Source organism: Eleutherodactylus coqui, chromosome 11 (assembly GCF_035609145.1).
Source record: "Eleutherodactylus coqui strain aEleCoq1 chromosome 11, aEleCoq1.hap1, whole genome shotgun sequence".
Classification (NCBI taxonomy): Eukaryota; Metazoa; Chordata; class Amphibia; order Anura; family Eleutherodactylidae; genus Eleutherodactylus; species Eleutherodactylus coqui.
Window position 1 is genome coordinate 100,866,443 of NC_089847.1, and position 26,371 is coordinate 100,892,813.

The following is a 26,371-nucleotide window of genomic DNA, read 5'->3' on the forward strand; positions in this document are numbered from 1 at the left end:
ATTCTACAAAAGGGTCATGATAGTTGAGGGGATTGTTACAGATGTTCAGAGCCCCGCAGCTGTTACCTCTATGAACAAGTCCCCTGGTTATTCATTGAATGGTTTGAGTGTGAAGGCAGGACATAACGGAATGCTAATTAATTCCTGCAGCTTATTATACATGTTTTCCTAAAACTAAATCTTACCTAAGCCGCTATGGCATGTTCTTCAGGCAGCTGATTGATGAGAGTGCAGTACAAAACTACACCACCAGATGTCAGTATTCTCACACACCACAGTGAAAACTTTTATTCCATGGGTAAAAAGTTAAACTAGTACACTAAAATGTTTTACTCTACTTGCCTATAGTTGCGCAGTCTTCTTGTGCTGTCACTATTCGTGTCCCATCTGCTTACACTTCTGCACGTAGACACGGCACAATAACTTTCAGGATAGTCAAAGCCTGCTGCGGGGTTGTGGACTACAGCTATATTCCACTGCAAACTTTTTTTTATACTTTTACTTATCTGAAGAGCACAATTTTAGTTCCTGGTCACCAAAAGCGGACATTCTACAGATGGCATGTGACTTAATGCACACATTCGGCTTTCCCCATCTGTGCAGCACCGTATCCTCCTCTAGAAGTAATACTGCTGGGGAAGAATACTCCTGTAACGCGGCTTGTCATCCCTGCCAATCCATGAAATTCATATGAAGTCAGAGGCACATGGAGGTAAAGTATGGCACCACGGATTTCTGCACCAAGAGCCTTACTAATCTTTAGGGGATCTGTAGAAAGAATGCGTTCAGCTGCACTTTAGGGACCTTTCACGCGGGACGGAGCTGAATGCACCGCAGTAAATTCCGCAGGCTACCTGTGGATTTTGGTGCAGAATTGAAAATGGCTTAAAACCTGCCTGCAATTCTTCATCAAAATCTGCGGATTTTGGTGTGGAATTCCGTAGCTGCAGATTTGGCGCGATTCCATCCCGCGTGAAAGGTCCCTTTATCAGCACACACCATTCTAGAACACACTGCTTTCATTATTCATTTTATAGCCAAAGTGAAACAAGTGCAGGATACAAAAAACGGTTAGCGCTAAGGGAATACGCATTCAACCGCCATTGTTCTGGCGAAGCGAGATTTCAGCTTCAGCCCCGACGGCTTAGAAGGAGTCAGTCACTTAGCAGAGCAGACACTGGAGGAACGCTGAAGACCACAATTGCAGCAGTATCCAATCTCAGTTCTGTGGCTCCTGTAGTAAATCCTGCAGCACTAGACAGAGGGCGCTCTTCTTACTTGTGTAAATATGCATCCAGCCAGAGTTCACCGGACTCCTTCAGAGAACTGCAGAAAACAGAAGGACTGTGAACATTCTGGACTATTAACCCCTAACAGGTACATTAAAATTGAAAAAACTTTTTTTTTTTGATTGGAGATTTTGAATCCCAGTATATTTTGGGATTTATTCACATGGTATTCCCCATGTGGTATAAAAGGGTGACTTTTATTCTATGGGTCAAAATGATTATGACAACACCAAACTTATAGAGGTTTTGGGCCTCATGTCCACGGGGACAGATCCACAGCGGGTCACCCGCACGCGTGATCCGCGCCCCATAGGGATGCATTGGACACCTGCAGGTATTGAGGCGCGGATTGCGTGTGCGGGAAAACACCCGCGGCATGCTCCATTTTAGTGCAGGTTTCCCGCGGGGACAGCTCCCGCAGGCTTCTATTGAAGCCTATGGAAGCCGTCCGGATCCGTGGCATACCCGCAGCTGAATTCCTGCTCTCCGGTGTGGTCTTAAACGGTGTAGAGGTGTGATAAGATGAGCAGGTCGTCATCATCATTTACTCATTTTCTGGGAAAAATTGGACAAATGTGACAATGCCACCTCTCCCCCTGGCACAAGAGGAAGATCTTGTCTGCTGCCTGCTTGTTCCTCTTCCTCTCTCCTCAGCATACACTGACTGAAAAGTGACAGCTATATATTCAGTTTTCACAACCCCATCTTAAATGGCTGTAGACCCGGTTTTATATGTGCTATATGTGAATTACCTTTCGTGTCTTTTCAAAGCCAAGAATTTATTTTAGCTTTAAACCAACACCAAAAGCATGTCATTAGCCATCACAGAATGGAAGGTACAGCCATTTAAAGTAGGACGAGCACTGTTTGTCCAAGATTGTAATGTCCTTTACCAGCAGAACTTACGGCTCGTGGTAAACTGTAGGAAGTAAGAAATCTCAGGGTCCTGAAATGTCAGAGTAGTAGAAAGCAGATTTAAGACACTTACTGGACTATGTCAGCAAATGCTGTGTACAGTGGTTTGGACTGGTATTCAACCCCATACTTCTTGCAGAGTGAGCGGACAAGAGGAGCCACTTTTGAGTAGTTGTGCCTGGGCATGGTGGGGAATAAACTGAGGACAGACAATGAGAATTGTAAAATATTATGATTAAGGATGGTTCACATATTAGCCTCATCCCAGCATAGTTTACTTACTGATGCTCAATCTGAAAATTGAGATGTCCACTAAACCAGTCATTAAAGAAAGACTGATCCACGTTGCAAGTGGCTTGTAGCTGTGCAAGACAAAAACAAAAGGTGTAACTACACGATCATCAGATAGGACCCTCTGGGATTGAACTTCTGCAGAACCGGCAACTGAAGTGCATAATACAATGTGTATTACATGGCATCCATGTAATATGGTTATGCTGAGTCTTTCAAGTGGCAGACATTCTTTGGCGTGACCCTCTCCTCTAGAGTCCTCACCCTATAATGTCCATATGCCCTAACAGTGGTTCTCTTAATGGGGAAGGCCTGGCTATTTAAAGAGTAACTGCAATTTTTACAAACTTTTGACATATCCGAGTAAGAGGTCATAAGTTTTGATCAGTAAGGGTTCCGCTGCTGATAACCCCACTGATCGGTGAAACAAGGGGGCTGCAGCGCTTGCCTGACCGCTGTGCACTTTCAACTGTCTTGACTGTCAATTGGCTCCCCTTGCCAGCTAAAGATGGATGCATAGAGCTCTATAGAAGATGCATCCATCTTCAGCTGCCAAGATGAGCAGCTGGCAAACAATGAAGAGAGCCAAAGGGGCACAGCACTCGAGTGAGCCCCCTTGTTTCATCAATTAGCGGGGTCTCAGAAGCAGCACCGGCACTGATCAGAACTTTTGATATGCTACTTTGACATGTCAAAAGTTTGTAAAAAGTTCAGTTACTCTTTAAGGGTGCATTGGCATGAGCGAGTTTCACATGTAAAATCACAGATTATGGCCGCCTGCACACGGGCGGAAATCCCGCGGCGGTATTTTTCCGCGGGATTTCCACCATTGAAAGTTTGCATAGGAGTGCATTACAATACGCACTCCTATGCAGACGGCCGCGGTTTGGCCGCGCGAAATCTCGCGCGGCAAACAAACAGCGGCATGTCCTATTTTTGTGCGGGGCTCGCACTCACCCAGCCACCGGCTCCGGTCTGCGCATGTGCCGGCTGCCGGAAAGAGCTGGGGCCGCCAGGCGCGGGTGAGTACGCGCTCGTCCCTGCAGGCTCTCGGGTCGGGTCCCGCGGCGAGAATTCTCGCTGCCGGATCCGACCCGCTCGTCTGCAGGCGGCCTTACGAGTGCGATATTGGTCAAATTTTTTTCAGATATCGCGCTTGCCCATGTGAATCCAAAATGCGCAGGAAAATACGTGCATGTGAATACAACATAGTGCGTGCAGTCCGCAGGTTTGTATGAGCTCATCTAGAATATTCGTAGGACTGACTGTTGGTAGCAAAGTACATAAGGTTGATTACCTGTCCAGACAGCCATTCCTTGTTGTCATCATAGTCTATGTGCATTGGAATATGGTTCATCTGTGTCACCCAAACAAACCAGTTACTCTCCAGGAATCTAGAACGAAGTGAGATTACAGAAGGGTCACATGATCATTATTTATAGAACTAGTGTTCTTCACATTCTACTCTACACCCGAGATCACCCTGGTGCTGCTCGCAAGTCAACCACACAAGCCATGAACTTCAGTAATACAAGATCACAAGTTGGCAATTCTTTGGAATGCAAGAATGTCCGGCACGGACTCAAGAATCTCATCAAACTGGGCATCAAAGGTGAATATGGCAAACGTAGGGAACCATATACTGTATATAGTTTATAAGAGAGGAACTTGAAGGTCCAACTTCGAAAGTGCAGTGTCCACTTACCGGACTAACATGAATAGACTAATAGTGCCGCTGATCCCAATCAAAGGAATGTAAGTCATGAAAAATCTCACATAGAATGTAATCATCCAGGCCAAATCCTGTGGAGGAAATTGAAACAGACAAGTTCTCAAATTGATTCTTAAAGGGGCTGTCCCACAAAAAATTTGCAATATCCAATAAAGCGACCCTCAAGTTTTTGGATAGACTACTATTATAATAGCGCCACCTGCTGTTCCTATTGAAGAGCCTTTCTATGTCTGGGCCAAAGTGGTCACACACGCTCAGTCTTGGTTCTCTGCAGTAACTTTGTCTCTTCTCTGATCACTTGTTTAGCATCTCTTCTGGCTCGGAAAAGATGCAGCTACTTCAGAAGCAGCCGCTCACCACACCAGGATCCCTCCACATACCCAGCGGAGCAGAGAGGGTAACAAGGACCCAGGACCAGAGGCAGAGGCTTTATTCCCACGAGCGTATATCGGACGCCGTTTTCACGGTCGGCCGACATACGCTTCGATGTGAAGTGTAAAAACTCGTGAACAGGCGCACAAACGTTAGCTGGCGCATATACACTGAGGCAGCCATGCTGTTGCCTCTTTCCTCCCCCTCGCCGACTCACCTCTTCTCTCATCCCCTCCAGCTGATTGCAATGGGCAGGGGCACAGCTGAGTGCCGCCCTGTCCCGCCTCTTCCCATTGCTGGGAGCGGACAAGGGGCAGGAGGTGGCTGCACCTTAGCTCCGCCCCCACCCCCTCCCATTGCAATCCGCCGGAGGCGAGGAGAGAAGAGGGAGGTAGTTTAGCAGTCCCACCTCCCTTCTCCGGCCACTGTCATTGGCTCCCATAGGAGCCCATGCAGTGGACGTCATATTCCGGCCCAAAAGGTAGTTTCAGGACTATCTTTTGGGCCTGACATAAAAACGCCTGGCATTATATTGGCTGTCCGGGTGCTTTTACGTCACGGGAATACAGCCATGTGATCTGATGCATTGGAATCCAAGGCATCAGATCACAGTGAAAACAGCGGGCCGATATACGCTTGTGTGAAAGAGGCCTGAAAGGAATACATTGTCTGTAATTAATTTTGTCAGCCATCATCTGGTTTCCTGGATTTGAGGTCCCATTTTAAGATGGCCAAAATGGTTAGTGCAATCCTCAGACTACCTAATACAGGCAGGTAGGAACTATTAGGGGTTGATCCAGGGAACAGTCTGATTGCCATTAGGGAGTCGGGAAGGAATTTTTCCCCCAAAAGGGCTAATTGGCTTCTGGCCTTGGGGTTTTTTGCCTTCCTCTGGATCAACACAGTAGGATAGACAGGCTGGACTAGATGGACAATGTCTTCATTCGGCCTTACATACTATGTTACTATATAATCGTTCATACTGCATTGGTAGTGTTGGGACTAGCAGTGCAGTATACCTGCTCTGTGATTGGCCAGCATTTCGCACGTGATCAGCACTGGTAAATCACAGAGTAGTTCATAGCATAATTGAAAATTGGCAATGACCACCTGGAACTAAATGACGGTCGTTCAATCAATTGCAGATAATTGATCCCCTCCGGTCCCGGGACAACACTTTATCACAAAACAGGAAGGTCGCTTTAAATCCAGCCCAGAATTAGAAAGATTTTTTGTATTGACACTTATTAAAAATATTTCTATCCTCAGATATCCATATCTGAGAAGGCTTTCTATGTCTGGTCCAACTCGGTAAATGTCCTAAGGTGGTCACACACGCTCAGTCTAGCTTCTCTATAATAATACGGCCTCCTCTCTCATCACGTGTTCAGCATCCCTTCTGGCATCAGAGAAGACACAGCAACTTCAGAAGCAGCCGCTCACCACACCAAGGTTCCCTTCACATATCCAGTGGAGCAGAGAGGGAAGCAAGACTAAGCAGGTGAACAATTACAAAGTTGGACACAGAACAGACAGCAGATGGTGTTATTCTAACATTGGTCCTGGAACATCTGGGAATAGAAACAGAACTACTGCTGAAGCCTGCGATTGGCTGAGTGATCATGTGCCTAATGAATGGCATGTGACCACTACAGCAACATCCTGGTTCTGAAGCAACGGGGACAGTAGCTGCTGCGGTGGACCTGGAGGCCATCTTATTGGTGAGCACACCGTTGTTGGTTATTTTGTGCCCTTCCTAGTCCTCAGACACTTTTTTTCTCCAAGTGTCAGAAAGCCCCTTTAATAACAACGGGAAGAATGTTCCTTTCAAGTAATGCAACACTGAGATGGAATGATATATACTAGGACCGGAAACATAAACATCATCGCTAATGTGAAGGAACCCATTGGAAAGCATGGGTTTCACAAACATGCATTTTGTAGCGCTATTGCATCGCAGGAAAATCGTGCGATTTTGTGGCCCGTGTAAAAGAGTCCGTAAGGCGACATATGTGAAGGCATCCTCCCTAGCCACAATGAAAACATACTTACCCACCACTGTTTGCGCTGTACGGCAAAGTAGAAGATGTACCACTGAAAATAGAGCGGGAGAAGTGCTGGAGGACCGACTGTAGAGGAAACAAATCATAATGTAACCAATCAGAGTCAGGACAATATTCTGGATATCCTTCAGGTCTAGCGCAGATACTCACTCAAGAAGAAGTACTTGTGCTGGTGATTATATGGCATGTATTTCTTCTTTTTAATTCCAAGCTGTAGAAAATGGCAGACAGGATTATTATGGGTCAATAAGAGCCCAGGACTTCTAGGTTACTGTCATATAGCATTTCCTACTACCTCTCACTTAGGCTTTATTCACACGAGCGAACTATCAGGAACTATCTTTCCTGGCCGGAATACGGCTGCAGCTCCCATAGACTACTATAGGAGCCTATGACAGCTGCCAGAGAAGGAAGGTGGGAGGGAGTTTAGCAGCGTGTCTGCAAAACTCCCACACCCTTCCCTCCTTTTCTCCGCTCCTTGATAGCTGTTTGCAATGGGAGGGGGCGGGAGCTAGTTGCTAGGCTTCAGCCCTGTCCCACCTCCTCCCATTACTGGCTGAGAGGGGGCAGGAGCTTAGCACACTAGCTCCCGTCCCATTTCCTTGCCGAGAATGGGGGAAAAGGGGGAAGGCAGTTTAGCAGAGCTAAACTGTCTAACCCCACCCAATGGCAATCTAGGCTCGGCGTATATGCGCTGGGCCCCGGACTGTCTGAACAGGCCCACAAACAGTAGACTTGTGCATGCGTTCATGCATTTTTACAGCGCTGGTTGGCGCACGTAAAAATGCCTACGCTCATGTGAATAAGCCATTAGGCTTATTCACATGAGCGTAGGCATTTTTAAAGTAATCATTTAATTTAGGTGATACTCAAGGGGTATCGTAGCCTTATGAATCAGATTTGCCTAATTAGACGATGCATCAGAGGAGAATACAATGAGAAAACAAGCGATGTTTCCAAACTCTTGTTTTATTGTTGCAATGCAAGAAGTTATATAGTGTGACAACCCCAACAAAGTCAACAATTTAAACTCCACAGCATGTGTGATACTTCTCTCTTAGTTAAATATTACAGAGGTTGATTATGACAAAGCTGCATGATTAGCATCTGAGACCCTGTTAGTAAAACTACAAAACTGCATAAAATATAATACTTTCACAATATAATTCAAAGCTTTCACACGGGCAAGCACGATGGAGGTCTGTGAAAAATTGAGTTTTTCCTGCAAGCTGACTGCTATTTTTATGCATAGAAATGTGCATTTTGCATCAGATTTACAAGTGTTTATCATGCTGGTGAAAACGATATAATAATAATAAATAATAATAATAATAATAATAATATGTGGTTCCAATAGTAAAATACTGTAAAAACAGATTGCATTTTTTTAACTCTCCCATAGAAAATAATGGGTGACTCTAAACTTTGGCATCCAGCAGAGAATGCAGCATAGGCACAAATAGTGATGAAAAGTAGCAAAAAATTAAAAAAAGAGCTTGCAGGGTTTACTTTGGGTACCCAAATGGCATGTTCTGAAGGCACATAATACCCCGTTTCCCTGAAAATAAGACATACCCTGAAAATAAGACATATCATGATATTCCAGAATTTTTGAGGATTCAAAATGATATTTCAGACTTTGAGGATGCTTGAAATATAAGCCCTACTCCAAAATTAAGCCCTGCTAACAGTCAATTTAAAAAGTCAATTTAAATAGTGTCCAGGCAGCTATACATGTAAAAAAGTTAAACCTTTTTGAACAGAAATTAATATAAGACACTGTCTTATTTTTGGGGAAACACGGTAGTACTAAGAGGCTTGTTGAGAAGTTCTGGACACCGCCCTGTTGTTTTCTGCAAATATGAAGACCAATTAACAATAAAAATGCAGACTCACCTCCACTGATAACTTCTTGCCCAATGCAAAGAAAAGAGGGTGCATGTTAATGTCCGGGTCCTTCCGGAAGCAGTTGGGTTTGGCATGATGCTGGAAGTGTAAGTGATTCCACCAGCTGGCAGGAGCACCCTGAGTTTGGAAACAGATGGGATGCAAATAATGTAATCCCAATAGGAAAGCAGACAGAGATATGATGACTTTCATAGGGACATATATACTGCAGATGCAATGATCAACACATGGGATAATATACAAAGCTGTGGTCATCCTATGATTAGTCCTGCATAGTACAGAATTAGACCAACACAAATAATGATCATTGTTGGAACATAAAACAACAAAATATGTAACAATAATTGACCCATAGTGATCCCAGTAATTGCTGCCATTACAACTGCAATAAATCTGATATGTTAACTATTTCAATAGTGGCCATCCTTAGGCACATTGGTGTATTACATCTCCATGCAAGCTCCAAGTTGTACATTGCCCCAATATGGCGCCCACTGATATTTATGGGGTCCTAGTGTACCTTTGTATACCTCCATTTTCACAGATGGAGGTATACAGAAGTAACCCTGTACAATTTATACATAATCTGACATGGTGGCATTGGATGGCATATTATTTAGTAATAATGGGATGTAGACTGGCATCATACAGCGGCACTTGAAGCAGCTATGGCGCTATCCAGGCTCTGCCTTGTATCAAACTAACGACCACTTGTCCGTTAGTATGTATGTATTTATGTATGTGAGTGAGTGAGTGATTCTCATGCTCTGCCCCTGACGACGTCATAGCTTCACCCCTAGTGCCATCACAGCTGCTCCTAACACATTGAGAATACAACTAAGCCATTATTATGTCAGACGCAACTCAACGGTCCTGACAGGAGACACAGACCTACTGCCAGCACAGAGATCTGGCAGGCTGAAGGACCTGTCATGATGTCACTGCTGTGGGAGGAGCTATTCTAGAGTTTGGTAGTACTGTATACTGGATAAGCCAACAGAAACTACCATCTGTATGATCTGTGTGATCACCTGTATGGGTGGAGCCAGGGATCACATGACCAGGGGCTCATCACTGTATCCAGGAGGCATATTTTTATATTCCACAAGACTTCTGCTCGACCCAACCCAAACAACCAATCAGGTTGCTGGAATTGTGAATCACCCAACCCAAACAACCAATCAGGTTGCGAATCGAGCAGAAGCCTTGTGGAATATAAATATATGCAGGCTATGTGTGTCATGTGTGCAGTCAGCATAAATGTGTAATGTGTATAGTCAGCATGGATGGATGTCATGTAACAGAGCTGTGTTTGTAACATGCGCATGTCATGTAGTACAGCTGTGTCTGTCACGCGCATATAATGTAGCAGAGCTGTGTTTGTACCTTGTGCATGTCATGTCTGTCAGGCGCATGTCATGTACCAAAGCGGTGTCTGTACCGTGCATGCCATGTCGCAGAGCTGTGTCTGTCAGGCGCATGTCATGTCATGTAGCATAGCTGTGTGCGTCTGTCACACGACCATGTACCACAGCTGTGTGTTACGTGCATGTAGCACAGCTGTGCGGCGCATTGTGCCAACCAGAAACACTGATACTAGAATTTCCTAATAATTACTAGTATTACACCTACGAATGATTGATCTATGTGAAACTGCATCCAGTGTTCTAAAAAAATAATTTTCATCCCTGTCACTGGAGACGAGGTCGGATGCCGCCATTCTCTGCACACTGCTCTCCCGCTTTCTCTCTCCTCGTGTATGCTCCTATGCCCTTTCTTAAAGTGCCGATGTGCACTCCCTAACCTGGAGTAAAGGCAGATATGCACATGCTTCTAACTTCGATGTAGTTAGTTCTTACCTTTAGTTGTCCAATCACAAATTTATGCACCAGGTGATTCCATTTGGATTTGCTAAAAACCGATAAGTGGCCAAAATCATGTTGCAACCACCCAGCTTGTGCCTGAGACAGAGGGAAAGAAAGTCAGGCTTCAAATACCTAATAAGTTATACAACTATCTTGTTACCGGATCGCTCAACCTCCATTCTGTATGCAGATGACTGAACGCTGGATCGGCCAGAGTCAACAGGCAGTCATTCACTTACGAACGACTGTTTATTGGATGGGCTGGTACAATCCCCAACCCGCTGTGCCTCCACCCACTGAGCGATGCTTGTTCCTGTGTAACAGCTACAAATTTTAATATTTGGAAAGCTTACACCAAGGGGCCAGCTGAACTTTTGCACCCGGGCCCCTGAGCCTTTAGTTACGCCCTTCAGCACAACGATTGTATAGCTACAACACCTCGGGCGACAAATGTACACAACCGCTCCTCACTTATTCATCGTCCCATGTAAAAAGGGCCTTTATTGTATCTCCAAATGTCCCCCATTTCAGGTCTGATTCCATATGAATCGAATAGAAAAAAAAAAAAAAAAACAGTAACCTGTTGGCCTCTAGAAGGTTTGCACTAGGCCTTGCCTGCAGTATTTCGAGGTGTATAATGGAGGATTTTGTTTTTTTTGTGAATTTTTAAAAGCCACTTGGAAAAAACTAAAAATAAAAAGCCATTTAGCCGGCATGTGCATAAAAATCAGAGAACAACTTTGTCTGGAGTAGAAGACCCTGTAAGTAAGTTACCATAATACTCTTTTGTAGCAGCAGATCAGTGTGCTCATTCCATAGCAGAGCTAGACTAGCCTTCACCTAGGGCAAAGATGGTCAGTGTACCGATTCCATAGCAGAGCTAGACTAGCCTTGACCTAGGGCAAAGATGGTAAGTGTACCGATTCCATAGCAGAGCTAGACTAGCCTTCACCTACGTCAAAGATTGTAAGTGAGCTCATCCCATAGCGGAGCTAGACTAGCCTTCACCTAGGGCAAAAATGGTAAGTGTGCTGATTTCATAGCAGAGCTAGACTAGCCTTCACCTAGGGCAGTGTTTCTCAACTCCAGTCCTCAGGACCCCTCAACAGGTCATGTTTTCAGGATATCCTATAGTAAGAACGCCTGTGGTAATGTCTGAGGCACAGACAATAATTACATCACCTGTGCCATCCTGAGGAAATCCTGAAAACATGACCTGTTGGGGGTCCCTGAGGACTGGAGTTGAGAAACACTGACCTAGGGCAAAGATGATAAGTGTGCCGATTCCATAGCAGAGCTAGACTAGCCTCCACCTAGGGCAAAAATGGTAAGTGTGCCGATTCCATAGCAGAGCTAGACTAGCCTCCACCTAGGGCAAAAATGGTAAGTGTGCTGATTTCATAGCAGAGCTAGAATAGCCTTCACCTAGGGCAAAGATGGTAAGTGAGCTCATCCCATAGCGGAGCTAGACTAGCCTTCACCTAGGGCAAAAATGGTAAGTGTGCTGATTTCATAGCAGAGCTAGACTAGCCTTCACCTAGGGCAGTGTTTCTCAACTCCAGTCCTCAGGACCCCTCAACAGGTCATGTTTTCAGGATATCCTATAGTAAGAACGCCTGTGGTAATGTCTGAGGCACAGACAATAATTACATCACCTGTGCCATCCTGAGGAAATCCTGAAAACATGACCTGTTGGGGGTCCCTGAGGACTGGAGTTGAGAAACACTGACCTAGGGCAAAGATGATAAGTGTGCCGATTCCATAGCAGAGCTAGACTAGCCTCCACCTAGGGCAAAAATGGTAAGTGTGCCGATTCCATAGCAGAGCTAGACTAGCCTCCACCTAGGGCAAAAATGGTAAGTGTGCTGATTTCATAGCAGAGCTAGAATAGCCTTCACCTAGGGCAAAGATGGTAAGTGTGCCGATTCCATAGCAGAGCTAAACTAGCCTTCACCTAGGGCAAAGATGGTAAGTGTGCCGATTCCATAACAGAGCTAGACTAGCCTTCACCTATGGCAAAGATGGTAAGTGTGCTGATTCCATAGCAGAGCTAGACTAGCCTTTACCTAGGGCAAAGATGGTAAGTGTGCTGACACCATAGCACAGCTAGACTAGCCTTCACCTAGGGCAAGGATGGTAAGTGTGCTGACACCATAGCGGAGCTAGACTAGCCTTCACCTAGGGCAAAAAATTGTATCTGACATCTCTAAGCACAGTTCTGGATATACTAATGGAGTTTACAGGTACAGAATTTATCCTTAGTAGGACACTTGCCCCAATAATCCATTATAGAAGCAGGTGTCCAAGCCAGCCATTTCTAAATAGGGATATCCTGCTAAAATTGGGACCTTTTTTGCGATCTGTATACAGTGGTCTCACCACCTGTATGGAGTTCACCCACCTGGACAGTGCCAAGAAGTAGAGCTGTGATGAGAAATGGAATAAGAGAGGACCCCAAAAAATAGAGATTCAGCCAGGCCAGTGCATCCAGCAACAGGATGTGCAGAAGAACGCCCACAAAAAATAATTTATTAGGTTTGAGGAGACCCATCTGCTCCACCGTGGAGCGTAGTGCACGGAAATCTTCCACCATAGCGGCCTATGGGAGATAGAAAACACCAGCAATTATGGGTAAGAAAAGACAAATTACAGGGCACAGACACTTGGAAAACTTACATTCTTGCTAGGCTCCACACAAGGCTGCCCGGGCGCCAGCTCCCCGATCAGAAGGCATTTCATATGCTTCTGTACCAGCTCCTTATCAATGTGGAATGCAGTGTACGGATCCTGCGTAGGAGACAGTCCGATAACTAGATATAAATGTGTGTATATAAAATACCAGCACACAGACAAAACTCATACCCGCAATCTATTTCATATTCCATGAAGTACGGTGTGATACAAAAAGAATGGCGCAAAAGTAAAGCTGATTTCCTCATACATGAATTAACAGCCAGAATGACATGAAAAGAGAGAAGAACTCTACAAGTTCTTATTGCACCTTACAGATGTTCGATATGGGTGACAACCAGAGGCATAACTTGAAGCTTCTGGGCCCCAATGCAAAACCTGTAACAGGGCCCCCAACTATAATGCTTTATTCATAGTACTGGGCTCCCTATATGGAGAAGAGAGGTCTTAGGGGCCCCCTAAGGCTCCTGGCCCGGGTGTAACTGCATCCCCTGCACCCTCTATAGTTACGCTCCTGGCGTCAACGGTGACACGGCAGATGTACATTCAGAAATCTAGTTCGGATCAGATGTGTCCCAGCATATCCTCTATTATCAACTCCACTGCAGTGGAGAAGTGTTGTTTGAGGTCATCTTGACATCTGCTGTGTTACCAACTGCGCCTATATCAAACATCTGTAAGGTGCAATAAAAACTTGAAGAGTTCTTCTATCGTTTCATGTCAATTCATGTATTTAAAAAATCAGCTTTAGGCTGGATTCAGATGACCGTATATCGACTGGGCTTTCACGCCGAGCCGATATACGTCGTCCTCATCTGCAGGGGGGGGGGGATGGAAGAGCCAGGAGCAGGAACTGAGCTCCCACCCCCTCTCTTCCGAGAATTAGCCCCGCCCCCGTTCCACCTCTCCCCATTGCAAATAGTGCAGAGGGGCGGAGAGGAGGCAGAGAGAAGCGGGAGCTCAGTTCCTGCTCCTGGCTCTTCCATTCTCCCCCCCCCCCTGCAGATGGGGAGGACGTATATCGGCTCGGCGTGAAAACCGAGCCGATATACGTTCGTGTGAATCCAGCCTTAGGCCAACTTCACACGGGCATATTCTCTACGCAGAAAATAGAACCCATTGATTTTTATGGGTTTATTCACATTTCCGTTTTTTGCGCGCAATTTGGTCGTGAAAAAAAAAAAAATAGAACATGCTTTATTTTTCTGCATAATTGCACACCAAAGGTCCATAGAAGTCAATGGGGAACGGGCAAATGCGTGCGCAATGCTCAATGAGATGTGTGAAACACCAGGTAATTCCACTGGGAAAAGAACACATCTGGAACTCATTAAGACTAATTAGCCATGTCAATCAGTGTGGTTTTGTTTGTTGTGTGCAAAGCAACACGCCTTGCGGGCGTAAAATCTACAGTAAAGTATGCAGATGCGAGCGCAAAAATAGATCATTTTGCAAAAACGCAGGTGCGCGCAAATATGTGTACGTTCGTGTGAAGCCGGCCTTAGGGTGATTTTACATGGGATGACCTGTTGAGTGCCAAATACCTGACTGGCTGCCCCAGCGATAGTCGCTCCTATGCTTTTACACAGGAACAAGCTTCGCTGGCTGTTTTAAAGCACCTTTACTTTACACGGTGCTTCAAAAAGAATGGTGCAACCTGTTGCATAGCAGTAGCAATATATTCCTAAAGGGCCAATGAACCTGCACTCCGTGCTATTTCCATTTCTTGTGCAGTTGATCATTCCCTGTTATCAGCCATTTCAGGCGTATTAAATGGGGACTACTGTATTCTTCGATGGGTTTCCTGAAGGTCCAGTGTAACGGCGGCCTCTATGAATACTACTATATCACATAGTATTAGGCCATATGGAGATCATACAGCGAGACCCCCGCTATAAGCCAGGAGGGGGAGCTGCTGATAGAAGGCCACTCATTGTGATAGACACTTGCCATTTCTGGGCTATGTGGACTGCAGTTCATATGAATGGCCAGTATATAATAGTACATTACTAGGTTTCGGCCACCAGAGAAAATATATAGCCAGAAGCGGCAGCACCCAGAGTAGCTGCTGATCCATGGCCAACTTAGTTTCCTCTATAGCACTATTCTTCTCCTGCACATCAGAGGTTAATAAGTGCAAAACACAGGCCCCGCCTTTAGGGGACACAGAAGGGATGGCGGGAAGGAGTGGGCTGAGCAGAGAGTGGGACCACAGCGCTGCACCAATCCCAGGGAGGGATATTCTGCTAACACCTGACCATGTGCAGAATGTGAAATCCAGCTCAGCGTGCGCAGGAGACAGTGTGATGGGGCTAATGCCAGCAGGCCCAGGGTACAGAGAGGGAGAGCGGGGGCTAAAGACTGGACTTAGGTCATATGGAGAGACAGACAGATTATTAGAGAGACACGAGAGAGAGAGAGAGAGCGGGAGCTAAATACTGGACTTAGGTCATATGGAGAGACAGACAGATTATTAGAGAGACATGAGAGAGAGAGAGAGAGAGCGCGGCACGAGAGAGGGAAGAGCGGGGGCTAAATACTGGACTTAGGTCATATGGAGAGACAGACAGATTATTAGAGAGACACGAGAGAGAGACACGAGAGAGAGAGAGCGCGACACGAGAGAGAGAGAGCGCGACACGAGAGAGAGAGAGCGTGATACGAGAGAGAGAGCAACACAGAGAAAGAGAGAGCGACAAGAGAGAGAGACAGGGACAGAGAAAGAGAGAGACAGAGAAAGAGAGAGCGACACGAGAGACAGAAAGAGAGACGAGAGAGAGTGCGACATGAGAGAGAGACAGGGACAGAGAAAGAGAGAGACAGAAAGAGAGAGCGACACGAGAGAGAGAGAGACAGAGAAAGAGAGACGAGAGAGCGTGACACGAGAGAAAGAGAGAGAGCGACACGAGAGAAAGAGAGAGAGCGACACGAGAGAAAGAGAGCGACGAGAGAGACAGAGAGAGAGAGAAAGAGAGCGACACGAGAGAGAGACAGAGAGAGAAAGAGAGAGACAGAGAAAGAGACAGAGAGAGAGCGTGACACGAGAGAGAGAGAGCAACACGAGAGAGAGAGAGAAAGAGAGAGCGACAAGAGAGAGAGACAGAGATAGAGAGACAGAAAGAGAGAGACAGAAAGAGAAAAAGAGAGAGAGAGACAGAGAAAGAGAGAGACAGAGACAGAGAAAGAGACAGAGAAAGAGAGACAGAGAGAGACCCAAGAGAGAGAGAGCGCGACACGAGAGAAAGAGAGAGAGCGACACGAGAGAGAGAGACAGAGACGGAGAGAGAGAAAGAGAGAGACAGAGAAATAGAGAGAGACAGAGAAAGAGACGAAAGAGAAAGAGACAGAAAAAGAGACAGAGAGAGAGAAAGAGACCTCACGAGAGAGAGAGAGAGACAGACAGACAGACAGAGAGAGAGAGACACGAGAGAGAGATCCAAACAGAAAAATTTGAAGTGCCAGATTACATGCCAGCCCTGGACAGTGCCAGGCAGACCCCGCTGACTACAATGAGGCCCATTAGGCTTCCGGTATGTCAGCCGGCATTTCTCTGGATGGAGTAACGTAGTGCGCTGCCCTGTTTAGTTTCAGATTTGATGCTGGATTTATGTTGGAGCCTCCAGCCCAGAAAGTAATTACTAAGTACAACTTTATAATTAACATGATTTAGAAAAATGACCTCTGTGAGATATGGGATAACTGGCATATTACATTCTAAAAATACACACCATTATATAGCTACATGCTATAATTTGTAACATGGCGCAGACCTCACAGGCGATAACAGCGCAGGTCTCATGTAGAACGACACTGCAGACCTCAAACGGATCAGTCGCCAGGAGAGACCAATCATGGTTAAGCCTTTATTTTGTGAGGGCAAATCAAAGCAGTCATCTGGTTGGCTGATATGGGAAACGACTTCACTTTTTGCATTCTTTATACATAAAGCCCAGTTTGTGCCTTTACTTCCTGTATGGGCTGTCTATCTATCCATCTCTCTCTTTCTCTATCTATCTCATCTCCTTCTCTGGCCGCCTGCAGACGGGCAGAAATTCCGTGGTGGGATTTCCTGCGGAATTTCCTCCCCTGAAAGCTGCCATAGGATTGCATTAACAAACGCAATCCTATGCAGACGCAGAGCCCCGCACAGAAACGTCACTTGCCGGCCCCGCTCTGCGCATGCGCAGCCGGCACATGAAGGAGTCGGGGCCGTGGGAGAGGTGAGTGCCGCGCTGCTCTCTGCAGACGCTCGGGTCCCACTGCAAGAATTCTCGCAGCTGGATCCGACCCGGCCGTCTGCAGGCGGCCTCTCTCTCTCTCATATCTCTCTAGCAACCAATCTATCTCACTTGGCAGACCTCACAGGGAAAGATGTGTGCACGCAAAAGTTGCGCATGCAATACGCAGAGCATAGAACCCATTGATGACAATGGGTTAGTTCACATTTTCGTTTTCAGTTGTGCAAAAAGAGATAGAACAACAAAAGGTCCTCATAGAAGTCAACGAGGGATGCGCAAATGTGCACGCAATATGCAATATGCAAGAAGATGCAGAATTCCTCTGGAAAAAGAAGACATCTGGAACTCAGACTAATTAGCCAGGTTAATCACTGTGTGTGTTGTGTCCTGGGTGCAAAAAAACATGTCATGCGGGCAGAAAAAGTGCAGTAAGTATGCCAACACGTGCGCAAAAAAGCTGTGCTAAGACAAGCATAATTATATTTAGGACTCCCACCCACAGGCGATATTTTCTTTTTTTGCGCTGTGAGAGCACAAGAAAACTCTGGCATCGCAGTGCAAGAAAGAGGCTGGTATAGAACTGGCATATCGCAAGTGGTTTCAATGGGGCCAGCGACAGCAGCGCTAGCCCCATTGAAAGCATAGGGAGAAGGCAGCGGCGATATCTAAGATAGCTAAGATATAGCTATTCATGAATGAATAGCTAAGGGCTATGTGTGATTGGCTGAGCGCTCAGCCAATAGCTAAGCAGTAGCTGCTATTGGCTGAGCCCTCAGCCAATCTGCACAGCCCTTTCAGGAGGCAGGGATTTAAAGAGCTTCATAGCAGTGTCGGGGAGCCAGCAGGAGGACGCGGCTGAGCGCAGGAGAGGTGAGTATACTTTTAAAAAAAATTTTCTCACACTTTTGGCAGATTATCGGGGAAGGGCTTATATTTCAAGCCCTTCCCCGATAATCATTCCGCGGGGCTTGGCAGAAAGCAGTGCTTTCAATGGGATGGGCAGCAGTGACGATCCCATTGAAAGCAATGGAATAGAATGCTGGGGACTTCTGTGACAGCTGTGGCAGAGGATTCCTTCATCCCCGCGGTCCCCCTGTTACAGCTGTGGTAGAAGTCCACGGCATTCTCCATCTCTTTTCAATGGGGCTAGCGCTGCCGCTGGCCCCATTGAAAAGACTGATGATATGTTGGCGTGATGCCGATTTTTTTCTCGCACTGCAATGCGAGACTTTAACTTTAGAATCGCAGTGGAGAAAATATCGCCAGTGGGTGGGAGCCCTTACGCTTGTGTGAAGCCATCAATGGAAAAGGAAAATCTGAAAAGCCTGTAAGGCCATATTCACGGGGCCGAGAGCAAGTTGTGCCCGAGATTCTAGGTGCAGCTCGTGTTGCATTGCAGAATGACACCCTGTCCGTGTACGATGCGATACGCAGAACCGCGCACACTACACGTCCCATGCTGGAGCGAGACTTCTACAAAAATAGGACATGCAACAGGTTTCAAACTTGTATCATCAGTCAAACAAGTCGGTTCATCTTCCATGCGAGTTCTGTCCATTTTGACCACAGACTGATGCCTTATTCACATGAGCGTATGCGCTTTTACGCTGGCTGTATCACGGCCAAAAAACCCAGGCATGAATGAAGAATAGCGCGATCGAGTCCCAAGCTTAATATGCGTTTTCTTGTCTATTCACGCAGGCGTATTGCAGGAAAAATATGCTGCAGCACGGAAATTTAGGCAGAAATCTTTGGAATGAGCGCCAGATGCAAGAAAACTCCCTCCCCCTCCCATAGGAGTCTATGAGAGCTTCCTGTATTCTTTGTCAAGGCCTATCTTTTCATGCAGTGAGAAAAATGGCGACTGAAAATGGTTGCCGATTTCTTGTTTGGACAGCGCAATTTTTTCGCGTGCCCAAAAATTGCTCATGTGAATGAATGCATTAGAATCCAATACTAGGATTAAAAAAAAATTGGGTTCACATTTGTGCGTCTGGCGATGCACAAATCTTGCACGATTTTCACGCCTGTGTGAAGGCAGCCTCAACATATGCGTTATTATGGCCCAATAGGAATCATAGAATGGTAGAGTTGGATGGGACCTCCAGGGTCATCGGGTCCAACCCCCTGCTCAGTGCAGGATCACTAAATCATCCCAGACAGATATTTGTCAGGCCTTTGTTTGAACACTTCCATTGAAGGAGAACTCCCCACCTCCCGTGGCAACCTGTTCCACTCATTGATCACCCTCACTGTCAGAGGAGGAGTTAACCGTTCTATTCTTTATATTATATTTGTGCCCTTTAATATGGCCGGAGGGCTTTGGGTGCGACTCCAACTCCCGGACCCCCTATAGCTACATCAATGTACGGTATATCCTGTAGACATACCAGCAAACAAGAAGAACTCTCCAACCTGCACATTACATGTATAATGTCACCTCTATTATCTGGTGTCATACAAACACATTGTTGCAGTTCAGCTTCCTGACTTCCACTTGTTACATTGTTCTTCATCAGAGTTTTATTTAAAGGGGACACAACCTACAAGACAAGAGGCTTCAGTGCTCAACTCCGTAGTTTGATCACCTGTTATTACGTTAAGGCGGATTCACATGGGTGAGAGACATATGTGAACGGTCCTGTCCGGTACGAAAAATACAACAAAATGCGCAGATACGCGTGCGATAGCACAACTTCCACGGTGCAAATGCGTTGTGGTGTTGCATGCGTTTTGCGCAGGGAGCGGTTGCACCTGAGCAAGGGAAATTTCTTCCCCTTCACCAGCTTTTCAAACTCTGCGCCAGAGTGTAGGAGTTTGGTAAAAAAAAATGCGAGAAGCTGGGTGCCGCCTGATCATTCCCGCAAGCAGTATTAACGGGCGAGAAGTCCCGCTAGTGAAAACGAAAGCCCTGAAGTCTACGGAAATCAGAGGTTTGTTTTACCCAGCTATACGGCGGTGATTGTAACGGCGGAGAAATTCACGTGGGTCTGCATCTGCCCTAAGGGCCAAAACAGATGGGCGCATGCGCTTATACGCTCGCCGCTACGTAGTAGTGTATTAGTGCATGAATAGTTTTTTGGGGGTTTTTTTGCGGTAACTCTGTACTAGTTTAACGCAAGTTTGAAGAAAAAAAAAAGCGGTCCTGCCCCGTCTTACTCACACGCAGTGTTAACGCACGAGAAAGCAATGGTTTCATTTTGTCCGGTTATGCGGCAGAGAATAGAGCCCGTTGTTTTCAATGGGTTCAGCCTCACTTTTGCGCACATGCTCTATTTTGGTGCACATTTGCGCAGCAAAGGCACCCTACGAGTCTGTCGGTTGCGCAAATGTGCAATCGATACCAATGAATTGCGTAATGAACTACACAATTTCATGGGGACAAATAACACACTGGGGACTAATTAGGGCTGTGCAATCTTTTAAATCAGGGCGCCGTTGTGTCCCGCGCTGATGTGAACGATAGCGCAGAAAGTACCGTAAAATGTGCAGATTCACGCTCAACCTTCACTGCACAAAAGGTGGCGCAACTGCAAGTGTTTCTGTGCTTACACTCATCTGAAGAGCCCTTAGGGCGGAGTCACACGAGCGTAAGCGCATTTGTGCCGCGTATCCACAAAATAGGCATTGCATATTTGTTTGCGCAAGGGCATGTTTTGCTGTATTTTTTGCATGCATAAATCATGCGCATTTACGCATGCAGCAAAAAAAAACGTGCCTGCATTTATTAAAATGGGCAATTCGTGTAATGAGTTCAATATGGGCTCTTTCTCAGCACAAATGCGCATGAAAATAGAGCATGCTGCGTATTTTTGCACACGCAAAATCCGCTTATGTGAATGAAGCCTTTAAAATCAATAGGTTCCATTCACTGTTTTGCGCACGCACTACGCACTGCGCTAATATGTTCAGGCGACAACAGCCTTAGGCGTCACACAGATGTATCTGCGCACACAAACACGCAGAGAATAGAACTCATCGATTTCAGTAAGTTTGGACACATTTCTGTATTTTGTGCGCACATTTCAGTTGTGACAAAAAAACATAGAACACGCTCAATCTTTCTTTGTATTTTCGCACCAAAAGTCCCCATAGAAGTCAATGGGGATGCTCAAACGTATGCGCAAAAGGCAAGGGAATGCGTGAAACACTGCGTAATTGTGCTGGAAAAAGAACACATCTGGAGCTAATTAGATAAATTAGTCATTTCAGTTTTGTTCCGTCTTTGTGTCTTGCGTGCTGAAAAAGTACAGCAAGATTCGCTGATGCGCGTGCAAGAAGAGACTATTGCACATGCGCTCGTGTGAAGCTGGCCTTAAGGTACGTACAGGTGGTGTCATTGTGGCAGAATTTTCTATTAATTAACCTAGGAATCCAGAATCAACCCCTTAAAGCACAGCTTCAGATGGTACGGAGCGCAGTTGTGCCTGAACAAGTTTTTCTTCTTGTTTCTTTTTTTTTTTAACCTTACCGGCTCCTGCGCCCTATATTTTCTCTGTTAACGTACAAGAATCCCAATAGTGAAAACGAAACCATTTAAATCAGTGGTTTCCTTTTGTCCTATTATCTTCCTGGGGGTTCCCTTAATCTCATTGTGGATGGAATGGTTCCCCTGCAGGGGAGAAGAAAAAATTCCCTTGCAGGGGAACCCCTTCATCCCCACTGCAGGGGAACCCCTCCATGCCCACTGCAGGGGAATCCCTTCTTCTCCCTTGCAGGGGAACCGCTCCATCCCCGCTGCAGGGGAATCCCTTCTTCTCCCTCGCAGGGGAACGCCTCCAGCCCCACTGCAGGGAAATCCCTTCTTCTCCCCTGCAGGGGAAGCCCTCCATCCTTGCTGCTGGGGAATCCCTTTATCTCCCTCTGCCGTTCACCTCGCATAAGCTCCCATAGGAGTCCATAGACACTCCTGCGTTTTGCACACCAAAGTTAGGTCAAGAACTATATTTTCGTGCAACGGGGAATTTCAGCTGCTGAATTTCAGGCGCGATTTTTTTTTTTGCGTGGCTAAACTTTCTTTATTTGAACGATTCCATATGAAACCATAGTTCTAAAAGTCACTTTTTTGCGTGCGTAAGATAGCTGTGCAAAGTCCCTCGTGTGAATGAGCCCTAGGGGTGCATTCACACAGCATATTTTGCGCTGTGAATTTTGGTGAGGATCTGCACCAAATTCTGTGGCAAATCGGCATAAATTCTGTTATGCGTGAAGCTAGGTCGGCTTCACACGAGTGCATGCTTATTTGCGCTCCGTTTTTGCGAAACACATCCTGCATTTTTGCGCGCATCGGCGTATTTTCCTGTACTTTTTTTGCAATTAAAAAACATGCGCTGATGCTCCCAGCCATTAAAATGGCTAATTAGTCTAATGAGTATTCTTTTTCCTGCGCAGCATTTCACGCAACTCCTAGTGTATTGCGCACATTTGCACATCTCCATTGACTTCTGTGGGGACCTTTGGTGCACAGGTGCATAGGAAAATACAGCATGCTGCTTTTTTTTCCGCACCAAAATGCGCAAGACAAATCCTCGCCTGCGGGCGAACCCATTGAAATCAGTAGGTTCTATTCACTGCGTATTGCGCTGGTAATTGCAGCGGTGTAAGAGCTTCTGGGCTCCAACGCAAACCTGCGTAAGGCCCCAAACTAGCACTTATAATACTGGCAGAGGGGCATTTGGGTTCCCGTAGGCATTAGGGGGTGCAACCGCTACCTCCGCACCAGCCACTTATTGTCTAAGGATGCATTCACACGGGTGAGAAAATCGTGCCAGTTTTGTGTGTTGCGAGACGCACGAAAATACAACCCATTATACGATTTTTCTCACGCAGCGATGCCGTATGATCGAGAGGCCGAAACAGGTCCTATTTTTGTGTGAGGCCTACATGAGAACAGAACATACAGATGTGCGGTCACCTACATATCGCACAACACACGGATGGAGTGTCCATGTGCCATGCGATGCGAGTCACACCCGAAAATATCTGGCGCGACTCCATCTTGCTTTTGTGATTGCACCCTTACTTGACACCATTTCAAACTCACACGTCCTGCAGCTGGGGGTCCCTAGGAAGGACTGGGTGGGGAGAGCCCCGCGGCGGTAGAGGCCTTTGGGCAAGAGCCTCATCTGTCCGGCCTATAACGGACCCTGCTCTGGCGCGGAGTTTGAAAACTCAGCGGAGGTGAAGACATTTCCCTCGTTCAGGCGCGACTACGCCCCGTTCCGCGGAACATAGTTGCGCCTACGGCAGTGTGTTTCTGCCCGATATCGCGTCCGCTCGTGTGAACGTAGCCTTAGACCCCCTTCACATGGGCAAACTTTTTGGTGCATATTCGCACATGCGCAATACTACGGGCAAAAACACACTGCCGCAAGCGCAACTAGCGGTACAGAGATAATAGAAGCCCTTGATTTCAATGTGTTCGTTCACATGCGTGTATTTCCTGCGCAATTCGGTCACGCAAAAAAAAAAAACGCATTTGTGCACCAAAGTCCCTATAGAAGTCAATATAGCAGCACACAATATGCTAGGGGATGCGTGAAACATTGCGCAATTGCGCAGGAAAAAGAACGCATCTAGAACTCATTAATCTAAGAGCCATTTTTAATCGATGCGTCCTTGTATTCTGCGCGCAAATAAAAGTGTGAAAATCCAGTAATACGCGATGCACACGCAAAAAAGCATAATTCATTCCGCAAATGCGTAGCGCTCATGCGTGTGAAGGGGACCTTACAGTGCGACGCACTGCTGAAAGTTGTGTTCTGGTATATAACATATGGGAGTAGTAATAGTGCCGCTGCATGCTGGGTAATTTTACACATATCCGCGACCCACCTGCTTAGCAACCAATCAATTAATCGATGAATTTCGAGGTTATGACGACACTCACCGTAGCGTCCTGCCCCGCATAGTGGCTGATGACCCTCGGTCCGCCGGGATGCTTGTAACAAAACCTGGTGATGTCGTAGACTTTGCGGTGAATCACCAGCCATCGCTCGTCACGCGTGTTGCGCTTCTGAACGTCTTCCCATGTAAAGTATTGAAGTTCCCCTCCGGCAGCCGTCGCCTTATCAGCCATGACTTATCTACGATGTGACACTGTATAACAGATCAGACTCAGCTACAGGTGCTCATTCATAGTATGCTATACGAGGACCCCCTATACAAGTCACATGACCCCATCCATGTCACTCCATCCCCATTGTCTCTATGCATCCAGCTGGCAGCTGTTCCTTACAAACCCCCCATACCTTCATATATATGTATGTGTCCCCGCAGCAGTCTGTACCCCGCAGCTATCCCGTCCCAATGCCCGGCTAGAACGCTCTGAGCTTCAGCACCAGCAGTTCTTGGACTGTGGCGACATGACACACCCATTTCCATATTTCCAAGCCCCCCCCTCCTTTTCGTAAGACCTGACCCCTCTACCGGATTGGCTGGATATGGGTGACTCTATTACGGCTTCGAGCAATCCAGATTGAGTCATTGACTTCAAAAGGAGCCGCTTGTTCGTGAAAACCCGTTATATGCATTACGTATAAGATGACGATGGGTCGTTCGCGAACGAGTCGGTTCCTTCCGGTGAACGATGGGAGTCGGTTCCGTTCCAACCGGTTCCTCGAAATTCTAGGCTGTAACCCTTTCACTGACTTGGCAGCCAGGACAATTAGTTAAGGATTAGCCAATGCAAACATTCAATAAGCTACTGAAGCCCTATAGTGCCTATAGAGGAAGAAGGGCTCATTATACAGCGAGCCCACTGAGGGATTTCCAACGGACGACGGCTCAGGGGCTTTCTGCAGCGACAGGATGAAGGCAGCTCGTCGTCATCTGTAGACTAATGTGAGTCCTCTGCACAGGGAGTTGAGGTCTATAGGCCGGATCTGCAGAAGGTTTCACCCTGAATGCAAGGATGAAATCTGCTGCAGATCTGCACTTAAGGACGGCGTCACACTTGCAAAACGCGGAGAATAGAATCCATTCATTTCAATGGGTTCATTTCCATTTCTTTTTTTTAGTGGGCACCAAAAAATAGGACCTGCTCTAATTTATGCGCATCAAAGAGGCCCATAGAGGTTATATGGGAGGTGCGTCAATACGCACATATATAGGAGCATTGCATGCCGACGAACACCAGCACCTCGTTTGGCTTACTAGCCATTTAAATCAGGGTAGAAGTGATTCCCCCGCCCATGTGAGTGCTCAGTATTTGCACAGACACGCACACAAAGCACACTCGTGCCCAGTGCGAAAAAGTTGCTCTGGAGCGAGCGTATTTCGGAATATGCTCATCTGGATGCAAATCAGCTGCATGTGAACAGTCCTAATATACGATGTGTATGTGCGCATAATACGTGCCAAGATAATGCATTCCGCAATTTATTTTGTGCAAATAATCCATGCGCACCCCCCCCCCCCCCCCAAAAAAAAAGGTATGTTTGAGTGGCCAAATACAAATTAATGAGCTGGGCGTTTGCGCACAGGAGAATTGCGTGCTTGACATGCAGTGATGATGTGCCCATGTGAGACGAACTTACATGGGACGGCCTCTCAGCGCAGAAGTCCGACAGTCGTCCCCGTGATCATTGTTCCTGTGTAGATGAGAAGACAAGACACCGAAGTGACGTGGTTCTGATACCCCAGCCCATAGTGCTCCATATTGGCCATACATGTGGGCTTCAGAAGAGTTCATAGTAACCGAAACGTCACCATTTTTTGTAAGTATTTGGGTTTCAATAAAGAAATATCACATATTATGACAACTTTTGGAACTTTTTGAAGTGCTTGTTTACCCATGTGACCACTGCGGCCAATAGGAAGCCTGTACACAGCTTCAGGCTTCTATATTAGCAGTCCGTAAGACTTTTTTATGGGACGTCACAGGCTAGTGGACCGAGTAACACCACGGGTGACTTGCAATAGCGTTGGAGCACCAAGACAGTAAGTATAGTAATAAAATACAGTTCGCTGCAGGGAGGGATCAAAAAAGGTAAAAATAAAAAAAATT

At 46.4% G+C, this 26,371-nt stretch overlaps 1 protein-coding gene across 3 annotated transcripts; it reads right to left on the reverse strand.

Moving 5' to 3' along the window:
* Nucleotides 1-256: 256 nt before the first annotated feature.
* Nucleotides 257-25,028, reverse strand: FADS1 (fatty acid desaturase 1). 3 transcript variants are annotated; one of them, XM_066583159.1, is made up of 13 exons: nt 24,900-25,028; nt 24,254-24,462; nt 13,112-13,222; nt 12,837-13,034; nt 10,430-10,531; nt 8,559-8,687; nt 6,813-6,873; nt 6,652-6,728; nt 4,201-4,298; nt 3,793-3,889; nt 2,487-2,566; nt 2,278-2,403; nt 257-1,326 (listed from the first exon to the last, which is right to left on the reverse strand). In XM_066583159.1, the coding sequence occupies exons 2-13, from the start codon at nt 24,440-24,442 to the stop codon at nt 1,275-1,277; spliced, it is 1,320 nt and encodes a 439-aa protein (XP_066439256.1). In that variant the 5' UTR covers nt 24,443-24,462; nt 24,900-25,028; the 3' UTR covers nt 257-1,274. The 3 variants fall into 3 exon arrangements, with proteins under 3 accessions (XP_066439256.1, XP_066439254.1, XP_066439255.1); XM_066583157.1 differs by lacking the exon at nt 24,900-25,028 and adding an exon at nt 24,615-24,840; XM_066583158.1 differs by lacking the exon at nt 24,900-25,028 and having other exon boundaries at nt 24,254-24,841.
* Between the last annotated feature and the right edge of the window lie 1,343 nt (nt 25,029-26,371).